The sequence below is a fragment of the Osmerus eperlanus genome, chromosome 2, assembly GCF_963692335.1.
Source record: "Osmerus eperlanus chromosome 2, fOsmEpe2.1, whole genome shotgun sequence".
In the NCBI taxonomy this organism is placed as follows: Eukaryota; Metazoa; Chordata; class Actinopteri; order Osmeriformes; family Osmeridae; genus Osmerus; species Osmerus eperlanus.
In genome coordinates this window covers 2,781,074-2,795,403 of record NC_085019.1, presented here as the reverse complement: position 1 = coordinate 2,795,403, position 14,330 = coordinate 2,781,074, and the positions used below count along the sequence as shown (strand labels likewise).

The 14,330-nt window shown below is 48.3% G+C and overlaps 1 protein-coding gene across 1 annotated transcript; it reads left to right on the top strand.

The window, feature by feature from the left end:
- Nucleotides 1–13,563, top strand: si:ch211-198m17.1 (mucin-2). The gene is made up of 17 exons (XM_062445751.1): nucleotides 1–234; nucleotides 6,599–7,100; nucleotides 7,215–7,484; nucleotides 7,515–8,566; nucleotides 8,694–8,762; nucleotides 8,796–8,870; nucleotides 9,097–9,204; nucleotides 9,308–9,417; nucleotides 9,508–9,566; nucleotides 9,694–9,839; nucleotides 9,986–10,126; nucleotides 10,559–10,601; nucleotides 10,779–10,816; nucleotides 10,949–11,036; nucleotides 11,145–11,328; nucleotides 12,138–12,170; nucleotides 12,527–13,563. Exons 1-17 carry the CDS (start codon nucleotides 180–182, stop codon nucleotides 12,656–12,658), a joined length of 3,105 nt encoding a protein of 1,034 aa, XP_062301735.1. The 5' UTR covers nucleotides 1–179; the 3' UTR covers nucleotides 12,659–13,563.
- The last annotated feature ends 767 nt before the right edge of the window (nucleotides 13,564–14,330 follow it).

The window sequence follows — 14,330 nt, the reverse complement described above, 5'->3', positions numbered from 1 at the left end:
TGAGGAGGGACTAGGCATTTAATGCTCTGAGACGTCTAAACGGCCACAGATAGACCCACCTGTGGCAGACGCGGATAGTCATAAGTAGACACTCCAAGACCGTTATAACGCATCAAACCGTTCGTCGGACTTCTGCTTCATACCGTTTTATCGGACGCCGAACAAGTCGTTCCGTTAAAATGTTACTACACTGTCACCAACCGATCATCCTGTTCATCTTATTTGTTGGCATAGGTAAGAAAAGATTTTCATTTTCTTTAAAATAATAGCCTATCTCATGTTTTGAAAATAGCCGACAGCTTTTCAAATCAACAGGTTGCCACATGGTTTTCATCCTAATATTGTTTCTTGCAAAAAAAAACTTTGAATTGAAAGAATTTAGTTAACAGTGATTCCACTATTTCAAGATAACTGGTATAACAACAGTTCCTATTCATCGGGGTTTTTAGGGGGTTCCCCATATTGTACCTCTCCAAATAGCAGTCAGGACTGCTTGGTGAGTCACTGGTGGACTGACTGTACAGCATGATTCAAGGAGGGCAAATGCAGGGCCAAGACACAAGCAAATGCATGCATTGTAGCAGTTTAGCTTCCAGCAGTGTGCTGAAGGTTACTGTGGAATCTTCATGTGTATAAACGAATTGAACCAAACTGTAGCCATTTCTATGAGCCTTAGTTATTTGTGTAAGGCTGTTGCGAGGATCTTTATGTCCCCTGACTCTCTCGTGCCCCAGAGAGAGGGGGGAACGGATGAGAAGTTAAAGGTTTGTGTCCAAGGACTGAGAGGAACTGCTGTCATGTGTACAACCCTTGCTAGGTCCCCTTAGTCCCGTGGGCTGTTTTTATGGCGCAGTCTCTTGTCATGGGTTTTGACGGGTCTTTTACGTCGAGCGAGAGAGGCTGAAGAAGGCTCCAATGCGGGGCATGACTGAGTGTCTGAGGTTGCGGTTAAGAGGTGCAGATGAAAGGAAGTCCTGAGGGTCGGGTCCTTTTCCACCGAGCCTGGCGCCACACACTCCAGATCCCAAAGCAGGAGAGAGCTCTCCTCGAGAGACAAATGTTCAGCTCGTACACCCCTGACTTCTTCCCCTCTCTTTTAAAGGCATTCTCAAGATTTATGTGTCAGCACTTTGTGATTAGTCATTTTGTCCCACACTCCATTAAATACAGTACTGCAAAGCAGCCAAGGTCTGTACGGAAGATCATTGGGTTGTTCAGTGGTGAGAACACACACCCACCCTATAGTAATCAACCCTCATTTTAAAGTGTGATTAAACTCAGGCTTCAGAGACTGAGGGTGTATGATTAGTTCAGAGGGGGGAGTGTGTGAGGGTCTGTGTGTGCAGACGAACCCCAGGCATGGACAAGTTAATCTGATCAGTGGACAGTAGTAAATCTCCAGTACTGCAAAGCACCTGATTGCATCATTGTTGGTCAGCTAGCGGGCGACTGGTTGTCCCTGTGTTGTACTCTCTGTGTCATGTCGCTAATTAATGGAGTCTCGTGGAGTCTTCAGGCTGTCTGTGCCCAGCAGTAGCTCCTGTTCACCTCCCCCACTCTCTATCTGACATCACTTCCTTTTTCATGTCCACTTTTGCCTTCTACCTTCTATGCTTCCCTTTGCTTATCACCACTCTACCTCTCCTCTCTCTCTCTCTCTCTCTCTTCTCTCTCTCTCTCTCTCTCTCTCTCTCTCTCTCTCTAACCTCTCTCTCTTCTACCTCCCTCTCCCTCTCTCTCTCTCCTCTCTCTCTCTCTCTCTCTCTCTCTCTCATCTCTCTCTCTCTCTCTCTCTCTCTCTCTCTCTCTCTCTCTCTCTCTCTCTCTCTCTCTCTCTCTCTCCTCTCTCTCTCTACCTCTCTCTCTCTCTCTCTCTCTACCTCTCTCTCTCTCTCTCTCTCTCTCTCTCTCTCTCTCTCTCTCTCTCTCTCCCTCCCTGTGGTATCCTGTTGGATTAGGGCTTCTCTCTGGGGCTGTAAATCTCCCCCAGTAATTGGAAAGCATGTGCTGGCGGAGCTTTAATAGGATATGATATGTGCGGATGCCCAGAGAGCCAACGGTGCTCCAAGGAACCATCTGTTAGCTGAGGCCTTGCTGGCCTGGAGGAGCTCTCGTGTTCACACCAACACGCCCCGGCCCAGGTCTTATTGTTGACTGTTCAGAAGGAAAAATGAGAAAAAGGGGAGAAACGGGCTGAGAGCGACGAAACAGCAAAACACGAGCTGAGCCCCTACGGCTGAGGCCGGGCCACGCCCCTGTGCTCTGTGTGTCCTGGTGTTATAGACATTCTGAGAAGGCTGGGGGGAAAAAAACACCCTCGAGCTGTGTTACTTTCTCCTGCTGTCAGTGTTGTTTGTGTGTGTGTGTGTGTGTGTGTGTGTGTGTGTGTCAGGCATCAGGGCCTGGCTGCCCAGGCACAGGAAGAGCTGGAGATGTGGAGCAGATGCGTTTCATGCAAGATGCAGACTGCAGAGTGTCTGTCAGGATAGAGCCGGTCCCAGCAGGAAGGGGGAGGGGCCCTTTCATGTCAATTACGGGCATCAGTCACTTGCAAATGTTCCTCTCTTTGAGTGTTGCTGTATTTATAGAACGGACAATATCTCGCTGTTTGTGATCATTAGAGAGGAAAAAACTAACTTAATGCAATATAACAGTTCCCCTTACAAATTCATATAGGTATGCTATATCGCTATGAACCATCTTACAGTATCAAACATGTTGGCTGTCGATTTTCCGATAAAATGAGACTGGTTGTCAAGGTAGGATCACTCCCTTTCTTCTCCAAAACATTTCCGCTAAACAAGCTTATGTGAGACAAACTTAAGACGTGCACACAATGGAATCTGAAACAAACATGAACTCTGGCCTTCCCTAACCACCCTTATCTATTATACAGCCAGTCTCAGTGAGTTGAAACAGCAAAGATAGGAAAATATCTTTTCAGAGAGAGAAGAAGAATGGGAGGGAGGGAGCGAGGGAGGGAGCGAGCGGGGGAAGAGAGAGATGGTGGTGAAAATGAAAGCTCCTACTCATTTCCATGATGCCGGTCACTCTTGGTGAAATGGCGTCCGCTGCATTGCTTTGATGTAGCGGCTGTGGGGAGAGAGCTACTCTGTGGTGAGAGAGCTACTCTGTGGTGAGAGAGCTACTGTGGCTCTCCAGGCTGGAGGAAGCTGACCTGCGTACCCATTTGTGTGGCAAGAATGAAGCACGTTCATTTTTCCCCTTTCTAGGAGCGCAACAAGCACCCGACACAGTATGTGAGAAATGCTGACTCTCATTAGCTTTCTATGGGACCTCGACCTTGAATGTTTTCAGCCGTAACCCTAATTCAGGTTTACAGCAAATCCTTTTTTTCTCTCCTGAATTTAAGCTTGTTACTGAATTCCTTAGTGATCAGTGCTGGTGTGTTATTTGTAAACAGCCCCTAGTATGTGAATACTGACATGGCTGTACTGTGAGGTAACCATGACGACACTCATGAGGTTCTGTCCTGTGGCCTTAGGCTCTTCCTGGCTCCGAGGGGTCAGGAACCTCATAACCTTCTGGGTGCATTCCTTAATCAGGTCCCTCTTTCTCACAGTGCTGCTGGATGCGATAAAAACTATTTCAGGAACGCGCTTCCCTAATCCCTACCCCATAAGCTGGAGATGTTTCCGTGGCAACTCCAAGTGACTGAGGGTGTCTGAAGCATTCTGGAACTTTCACGATGCCTCCTGGGCTTTTTAACCATCCTCCTTGAGAACAGGAAGCTCTTGCTGGGAGAGCTGTGCGCTATGTGGACAGGAAGGTAGAAGGTGGAGGGCTGGGGTGAAGGGGCAGACAAGAGGCAAGGTGACTTTGTATTGGACAGCCCGTTGGCCCGTGTGCAGGTGCTTAGCAGGAGGCTTGTTGTGTCACATGACAAGAAAGACTGTGATGTGTGCCATTGTGATGACAGAAGAGCGTCATTGCCAGACTGTCTTGCTCCTTTCCCTCTTTTTGATTCATTATTTATCTTTCTCCCCCTCCTCTCTTTCCCTCTTTCTCTATTATCTCTCTCGCTCTCTCTCTCCCTCTTTCTCTATTATCTCTCTCTCTCTCTCTCTCTCTCTCTCTCTCTCTCTCTCTCTCTCTCTCTCTCTCTCTCTCTCTCTCTCTCTCTCGCTCAGTGATATTTTGAAGGAACAGAGCTTTGGCAGCTGGTAACGGATGTCTCTCTTGGCAACGGACTTAGTCCCTCAATCGTGCAAACCTCTCTTTCCCTTTCTTCCTGTGTAGGTAGTAGAGGGGGAGAGGGAGAGAGAGGTGAAAATATTGGTTCATTTGATTTGAATACAGTGGGTAGGTTCACTTCAGGAGAACATTGACAAGAGCCAGTCTCAGTGAGGGTGGGCTTGTTGGGGGGCCATGTCTGACCTTGTCATCTCTTAGCTGTATTGGAATATGGGAACTTCCTCCTTTTGTTTTGCTGGTTTTACAGTGTTTGTTATAACCTGGTCTCTCGCATGAATTGAGGTGTACGCAGAAGTATTGTACAATCAAAGAGAACTACTGCATTTCTCATCAACATGACTATAAAACAGGAAGAGGAACATATGTGGGTCGGTTTCTAGGCGTGTGATGTTCTGCCCACTGGAACATCCTCAGCCACTAGAGTTCCATTTTATGAAGAAGCGCATTGAACGTTCCTCAAACAGTCTTGTCGGCCTTTGGTTTCATTAAAAAAGTTATTTGCATTGGGTCAACAAAGAAACTGCAATCTCATATTTGTTTTCCATAATTATTGTACAGAGGGACCTGCTAGTCGGATACGTCTGCCCAGATTGGACTCTGTCTCCTCCTCCCCATCTCCTCTCCACCTCCTCCCCACCTGCTCTCCACCTCCTCCCCACCTCCTCTCCACCTCCTCCACACCTCCTCTCCACCTCCTCCCCACCTCCTCCCCACCTCTCCACCTCCTCCCCACCTCTTCCCCACCTCCTCTCCACCTCCTCCTCACCTCCTCTCCACCTCCTCTCCACCTCCTCCCCACCTCCTCTCCACCTCCTCCCCACCTTCTCCCCACCTCCTTCCACCTCCTCTCCACCACCTCCTCCCCACCTCCTACCCACCTCCTCTCCACCTCCTCTCCACCTCCTCTCCACCTCCTCCCCACCTCCTCTCCACCTTCTCTCCACCTCTTCTCCACCTCCTTTTCCAGCCCTCCACACTTCCTTCTGAAACCCTCCCATCCCCTTTTGAAGGCCTCTCCATCACTTCCTCTCTGTTGTCATAGGATCCCTGGCAACGGTGGTGTTTAGGGAGCGCTGATAGGGTTGTCGTTTGTTTACTGATGGTGATGCTTATGATGTCAATAGGTACTTTTTCATGAGGAACACTGGGCATTGTCTTTGTTCAGAATACATTCTAACGTAACAACAGAGTATACCATCTCTGTTTTTTAGTAAGCTTTGTTAGTTTAAATCTCAATCTCTCTTAATCTCCAAAATCCTTTAGTCTATTGCTCTTAATTCTTAATCCAAATGATCCACTAACAGATTGATATATCTGTGTTTACAGTAAGGTGCTCCTCAACCGTCCTCTTCATCAAGCCTCTCCCTGTCTTCGCATTCTGAGCCTTCCTTACCCAACCTGAACCCATGTCCTCACTCTAACCCCTATGTATCACCATTGCAAACAATACAAATTCCATTCACCTTCAACATCATCTTCAACATAAAAGTCCCTTTCGATTTTTTCCACTCTTTATTTGATTTATCATATTGTCTTTTATTTACTTTGGCATACACTTTGTGTGTGGTTAAGGAGTGTGTGTGATTAGGGAGTGTGTGCACATGGCAGCATGCTGTATCTCAACTATCTCTGATACAAATGACCAATGAGCCAGCCTTTGTCAGGTGAGTCCTTTCCTGTGGCGTTTCATCCGACGCCGTTTTGGTTATCATGCAATAACACCATTAGGTCACATCCGGTGATGTGTACACTGTCACATTGTGTTCCTGGAAAATAATGTAATCATTGATAGAAAACAATGTTAGTGTAGGTTGTCCTCCTTGGTGTTTTTCGTCTGTGGATGCTGGCGTGACACTGGAGGGAGACACTGTTTCCCGGCTCCGGTGAGGCCACTGAATACACAAGAAGAACGTAGGGAGGGTGAACTAAGATGCAATGGGGACAGACGTCACAAAACACATAAGACTGACAAGTGGTGCGACAAGAGGAGTCAGATGGCTGAGCGGTTAGGGAATCGGGCTATTAATCAGAAGGTTACCGGTTCGTTACCGGTTCCATTCCCGGTGCGGGCCAAATGACGTTGTGTCCTTGGGCAAGGCACTTCACCCTACTTGCCTACTTGGGGCTATCGCAGCTCTTAAACATACTTCTGTGTTCTTCAGGGAGTCAGGTGGCTGAGCGGTTAGGGAATCGGGCTAGTAATCTGAAGGTTGCCAATTGATTCGATTTCCAACCGTGCCAAATGACGTTGTGTCTTTGGGCAAGACACTTCACCCTACTTGCCTCGGGGGGGAATGTCCCTGTACTTACTGTAAGTCGCTCTGGATAAGAGCGTCTGCTAAATGACTAAATGTAAATGTAATGTTCTGTCATGTTGTTCTAGGGGCGGATTCCACCAGTCTGGCTCCCTCTACAGATGCTCATAGCCCCAGCAGCCTTCCCACCACAGAACCATCCTCTCACACTCCATGGACGCCAACCCAATCCAACCATACCGAACCGGACAGGTCCACCTCCACCAACCCAGCCTCAGCCCCAAACCCAGTTGACCCCAACACAGCCACGTCGGGCACCAGCACAGAGCCAACCTCCACCACCTCTCTGAACCCCTCCCCTAGCATCACCCCTCATGGGGACACGTCCACCACCATGACAGACCCCTCTGTGTCCCCAGGCCCAAGGCCAAGCCCTGCTGGAGCCACAACTCAACCAGTTATATCGAGTACAACAAAGGAAGGCCCGGGGGTGACGGACGCTGCGGAACCCAGAGCTACCGCTCCATTCAGCACGGGGGACAGAACGACAGAGATGACTTCCTCTGGTCAGACCCTGACTTCCCCCGTCACTCATTCTCCTGTTACCGTGGAAACAGACAGCCCCCCCGCCTCGACTTCAGTAAAGATTGAGCCTTCGACGGCCTCATCGGCAACGCGCACCCCTGAAACCCCCTCGGCCATCTCCGTACCCACACCCCAAACCCCCCAGCCAGACACGTCCACCTCTGTCACTGGAACAGAACACACTCCAGCTGATGTGACCACACGCACATCAGGAAGTACACAGGCTGTCCCTAGCAGCACCACAATCTCTTTCAGCAGCTCCAGTGGGCCAGGCTCAGCCATGACAACAACAACACAGACTGCTCACACAGACACAGTGACCACGGACGGAACCGTCACCTCAGGAACAACGACCAGAGAGACCACGGAAAACAGCCAGACCACAGTGACCAGAGAGACTGGAGGAACTCCTGCCACAGGTATCACTAACTCCACAGCCTTCCCACCCACCTCCGACACCACAGGAGTGTCTGAGACCAGCATCTCAACTGGAACATCGAGCAGCACCGACACAGCTGGATCTCCACAGACACCCCCCACCTCCATCACCACAGGAGTGTCTGAGACCAGCATCTCAACTGGAACATCGAGCAGCACTGACACAGCTGGATCTTCACAGACACCCCCCACCTCCGACACCACAGGAGTGTCTGAGACCAGCATCTCAACTGGAACATCGAGCAGCACTGACACAGCTGGATCTTCACAGACACCCCCCACCTCCGCCACCACAGGAGTGTCTGAGACCAGCATCTCAACTGGAACATCGAGCAGCACTGACACAGCTGGATCTCCACAGACACCCCCCACCTCCATCACCACAGGAGTGTCTGAGACCAGCATCTCAACTGGAACATCGAGCAGCACTGACACAGCTGGATCTTCACAGACACCCCCCACCTCCGCCACCACAGGAGTGTCTGAGACCAGCATCTCAACTGGAACATCGAGCAGCACTGACACAGCTGGATCTCCACAGACACCCCCCACCTCCATCACCACAGGAGTGTCTGAGACCAGCATCTCAACTGGAACATCGAGCAGCACTGACACAGCTGGATCTTCACAGACACCCCCCACCTCCATCACCACAGGAGTGTCTGAGACCAGCATCTCAACTGGAACATCGAGCAGCACTGACACAGCTGGATCTTCACAGACACCCCCCACCTCCGCCACCACAGGAGTGTCTGAGACCAGCATCTCAACTGGAACATCGAGCAGCACTGACACAGCTGGATCTCCACAGACACCCCCCACCTCCATCACCACAGGAGTGTCTGAGACCAGCATCTCAACTGGAACATCGAGCAGCACTGACACAGCTGGATCTTCACAGACACCCCCCACCTCCATCACCACAGGAGTGTCTGAGACCAGCATCTCAACTGGAACATCGAGCAGCACTGACACAGCTGGATCTTCACAGACACCCCCCACCTCCACAGCGCCCGAAAACAGCACCACCCCTGGCCCCTCAGCCAGCCCCAGTCTGACACCAACCACAGGAGGTAGGCTTAAGGATTTTTGCTTCTATTAAAAAAAGCTCATATAAAGTGAACAGCTAATACATACAGTATGCATCTTAGGTGTATTTCTACAATGTTAAGATGAATGATGTTTTTTTTGTTGGACTAGTTACTAGCCAAACTACCGCGAGCACAGCCCTTGTTTCTTCCTCTACACCAACCAGTGAAACCACCACCACACAGACTCCTGGTCAGACAACAGGGTCTGGCATTACCACAACTACGGCTCCACCTGGCACTAGCCAGCCTCCGAGCAGCACCACCATACCTCCAACCACCCCGCCAGGTACCATCTACTGCTAAACTGCACACACATGATTTGTAGAACCACAGCCATCTCCACGAACTAAAAGAGCTTCGATGTGAGATGAATACGTTTATAGACCAGACCGCATTTCCTAACTGATCCTTGATTTTCCTACTGAACCTTTTATATGCACTATAAGTACGCCCCTTTGGATAAAAGGGTCTGCTAAATTCAAGTTAAAAACGTAATGTTTTCCTTTCCTCAGAACCTTGCCCCGCCAAGCCGTGTCCATCTCTGAGCATCTGTCTCAACGGTACCTGTCAGTGTCTGTCTGGATACTACTACAATGTCTCACTGGGTCGCTGCATTCAAGGTAGGCAAGCCTTACCCTAACCCTAACTCTGTCACTGATGAGCACGAAGAAGATGGTGAGGATTGTGGTGGTGATGATAACAGTCATCTTTTTGCCATTTTAGCCCTAGATTTCCCCGGAATCCTTCATCTCATGTCCTTGACCTTCAGAAAAGAGATGAGCAACAGATCATCTATGGTATTTCGAACCACAGCACACAACATCTCACAAGAGGTAGGTTTGAGTCACGTTGCACGCGATGGTAACCAGTATAGATCTCCTCACAGCCCAGCCCTGACTTCCACCACTCTGTTCCATCTCTAGATGAACAAAGCACTGAAGGATCTGCCTGGCTTCCTTCGGACGGATGTAGTGCGGCTGGAGTAAGTGCCGTTTCACAGAGACACAGTGAAGTGTCATTAGCCGTGCCTCGTCTTGACCACAACGACATTTTGGCGTTTCTTCTCTGGCGGTCGGGGCTCCTGTAACGCTCCCTCTGTTCCCCCCCAGACCAGGTAGCGTGCGAGCGACGGTGTCCAATGTGTTCAAGCTAGGCTCTGGTGCCAGCCAGGTTTCCACCTACCAGGCCATTCAGAAGGCCATCACGGAGAGCGGAAGTTCCCCCAACAACCTGTTGAGAAATGCTACATTTCGCGGTGTGTGTATTACTGCTTACCTCCCATAAATCAAACACCGCTGATAGCGTTTAAAGTCTTACATTTAGTCATTGTCACTGACATGGCTTCTCGTGACTAGGATGATTCTGACCGGGTGTGCCTCTGTCTCTGCCGCTGTCTGTCAGGCACCAGCCTGTGTGACCAGGGCCCTTTGACCAGCTGTGACGTCCAAACCACAAATTGTAAGGATGAAAAGGGCACGGTCAGGTGCACGTGTAAATCTGGCTACGTCTCCAACCACCCCTACGGGAATCTCAGCTGTAGAGGTGAGTGCCAGCGAGAGTCTATGTTTGGTGTTTGACGCTACAGTAAATTATCGTAGGTGCGACCACATTTAAAGTGCGGGGCACTTTAAATGTGGTCAGATTTCATTTTGCGAGCAGTCAAATCTGTCTTTACTCATAAGGTTATAAGGATGCCTCTTAAAAGGCATGTCGGCCCCTCTGTGAAGACTATTATGTTTAGTTTGCTTTACATTTAGTCATTTAGCAGACGCTCTTATCCAGAGCGACTTACAGTAAGTACAGGGACATTCCCCCGAGGCAAGTAGGGTGAAGTGCCTTGCCCAAGGACACAACGTCATGTGGCATGGCCAGGAATCGAACCAGCGACCTTCTGGTTACTAGCCCGATTCTCTAACCGCTCAGCCACCTGACTCCCATGCTTTAAAACAAACAACCTTGTCCTTCATCCCGTAGCTTGTCCCAGTGGTCAGAGGGCAGAGAGAGACATGTGTCAGCCGTGAGTATTCCCATCTATTGTTTTCCTCAGACTGGTACTGCCTCTGTTACGACTTTAACCATGCATGGATAACGACTGGCGCCCCCTTGTGTTTTCAATAACTAAATGCATGACAAGGACCACTGGAGTGTTCTACGTTAAGGATTTTTTCGTTTGGTTTATTTTTTTGTCATCTAGATGTTCATTTGGCTACTCTGGATTCAACTGCAATGATTGTAAGTGATGCTGTCTTGACGACATCTTTGTGAGGTTCGTGTAGTGTACAGTGTGTATTTCAGAGAGCTCATGTGTAAAGGTGTGTGTGTGTGTGTGTGTGTGTGTGTGTGTGTGTGTGTGTGTGTGTGTAGCGTCTCTATTGGCGGTGGTGGTCATTTCCTGTGTACTGGGAGGAGTACTGCTCATCATAGTGCTGGCCCTCCTCATATACTACTGCAGGTGAGAATACAATAACCCTCTGCTCCCCTGTTTATCATCCATATTTTCCTCCTCTCACCCCCACTCTATCTTCTTTGACTGTATTTCCAATCACTGTGTCTGTTTTAGGAGGAGATGCTCCACAGAGAAGCCTGAGTTCAGCAGTTCCAGCAGTCCCTACAATGTGGAGGACCTCCACGGTCCCTGGCCCGGCCAAGGCCTGACCATCCCCCGCGCCACCGTCTCCATGGAGATGACGGAGGGGGGGAGCACCCACACCCTGTTGGAGAAGAAGCCGCAGACCAACGGAGGGGTGAGTCACTGGTGGCTTCGTCTGTCTTGCTCTGGACTGCTTGCTAACACACTAACAGGGCTCCAGACTAACTTTTTGCCTTGGTTGCACTGGTGCGCTTAACTTTTTAAATTTAGGTGCACCATCACAAAATTTAGGTGCACCCAAATTATTCCTTGCATCGACCTTTAACGCCACAATGGTCACCTTTTTATCACGCTCCATATACATTCATATATATTATGTAAATGATTTTAAACAAGAATAAGGTGTAGGTAAATACTTTTTTTATTTGAAGCACAATTATACTGTATATAAAATGTAAAAAAATTTAAGTGCTTCACTGAGCTGCAAAACTACAACATTTTAAGCAAAATAAAACATAAAAAAATAGAAAGTGCTGCTGTTGAAAAGTGCTTCCCTGCACTGAGACCTAACATTTCATGGCTCAAAGTCTTATAGTGGGTCCCCCCTTGCTGTCGCATGCCCTTCAGATGGCCAAAACCTGTAATTTGGCCTTCTTGCCCTTTGGCCTTGGCTAAACCAGCTTGCCACACTCTCCCTAGCTTAGCTCCATGGATTCGCTCCATGGGTTCGATCCATGGGTTCGCTCCTAGCTCCATGTCTGGGCTGTTGTCGGTGCATTGACCGGGAGAGTGTTGGGGGGAACAGGCCTAGTCTATCGCATGTGCGACCAAAATTGGTTGTACTCCAGAGCCTTGCACTAAGCTTTTTGTCCTCTCCTTTCTTCTAAAAAGTAGTCTCCTTTAGTCTTATAGTGAGCATGAGCCTTCTCCCCGTGTTGCCTGACTCCCAGTGTCTTGGTTTAGGGGTTTTTCGTCATGCTTAAAGGACAAAAGAAGGTAAGTATACACGTCTGTGTACCCGCTGCTGCCGAATGAACTCTATCTTTCACTTGATGCTGGGAGAGGACTTCCTAGGCCTACTACTACACGATAGTACACTAGAGTATCCCCAAGTACTTCTAAGACAAAGGCTTTACTTCAAAGATTGCTTTTAAGAGCAGTGAGCTTTCATTGGGTGATGCCAACAGTCAGTGATTGACTAACTGACAGTTCAAAGCAGCTTTTGCAACAAACAGAAAAAGTTTGGGAATTGTTTTAATGTTCTTGCTGCATGTTGGTTTGGATTTTCTTTGGTGCTTGTGTGCGTTCTGTGTGTCTTTCGACGATTATCACAAATCAATTTCCCATTGCAGACGGGGTCCTATGATGTCACCACAGACAGCATGAATACATTCAAAGGCGAGAATCCATCACGCTACTCCTACCTGGTCCAGGGCCATGAGAACCCCTACTTCATACCAGGAGACGAGAGGAGAACCAGCTGAGTGGCTGGAAGAACAAGGAGAGGGAACAGGGAAAAATGTCATATAGAAGTATAGAGATCAAACACAACGGTTTTCTTTTGTTTTTTTCTGAGCGTGGAAAGATGACACTCCTGTTGTCATTCTCAGGGTACCACCTCAATCAACAAACACCACCAAAAAGAAAGTTATGCTAAGAATTCTTGGTTTTCTTTTGAAATGCAACATCTTCATTCTATAATCTAAAGGGAAGAAATAAGGCTTAGAGATATTCAAATTATTTTATTTATGTGTCTGTTGAAAGAGCTGCTTGAGGGTTTTTGATCATAACCAGTAGATGTCGCTGTTGCTCCAAATTATTGTACATCTAGTAATTTATTAAACGCTATCATTCTGTGTCTGCATTTTCGCAATGTCATAGTATTGAAAAGTGATTCCTCTCTGGCTAATTGCACTAAATTGTGTACTGCGTTTACCACATGTTTTGCTTGGGGAAAATCAAAACTATTTTTGAGTGTGAACGAATTCTCTTTTCTGTGGTTCTTCGAATTCTCAGTGCAGAGATGTTAGATGGTTTAAGGGCTGGATCCTTGGCCTAGGTGGGGAGGGGTGCCCAGGGGGTGTTCATCTCTGTACAGCCGCTGTGGACATGCTGAAGCACCTGTGTTGAAGCTGCTGCATTTGCAAATGTGCCTGTTTCTGTGGTCCTTAATGAATAGGAAACATTATGCAAAGCACCTGACGAAGCTTGTTTGGATGTGCCAATTATGTGTGTATATTTTCGCTACTCTATTCCTGTGATATGTTGTTCATACATCTGTGTCTCTGCGACTCTGCACTATTTTCTAAAAGTGTAAACTTTTGTAAACAAGTATCTACCAGCAGTGAATGAGTGTGATGAAAGGAATAAAGACTATCACTGTTATGAATATGTGGCTGCTTTATAAAAACTACTTATTGTAATGCACCGAAATGCTTTAAAAACGCTGACTAAATCCCAAATTTGGAAAATAACCTGTTTTCAGCCGGGTATATTTTAGAGTGGGTAATTAAAAGGAGTCAGGTGGCTGAGCGGTGAGGGAATCGGGCTAGTAATCCGAAGGTTGCCAGTTCGATTCCCGGTCATGCCAACTGACATTGTGTCCTTGGGCAAGGCACTTCACCCTACTTGCCTCGGGGGAAATGTCCCTGTACTTACTGTAAGTCGCTCTGGATAAGAGCGTCTGCTAAATGTGTCAATGTAAAAGCACAAAAGGACAGAAGGAACGTGGAGTTAGATGGAGGGCCCATATGGACGGGGTTATAATGGGCTCACCTGCAGGGTCTGTCTCAACAGTACATGTCACATGATGTGTCACATGATGTGTCACATGATGGGTCAGGATGCCTTCAGTGTTAATGGATTCTGGATCGTACTTTGGTGGCAGTGGGTGGGGGCCTGACTCTCCTAAGGTCAAGTTCTTAAACCTGAACAGTATAAGTGTCTGTACAAGCGCTAGTGTTTTCAGCTCCTACATTACCTTCTGTCCTTTCCTCATGATTAGCTGCAGTTCACACGGGAAGCTGGAGCACATCTGAAAGCAACATCTGGAGAGGTGAGATTCAGGCTTGAACACCCAGCTGCTGCACGGTCAGCATTCTGCCATTCGTATTCATGGCCTGCATCGTTAAGTGACTGGATGTCTGGATGATGACT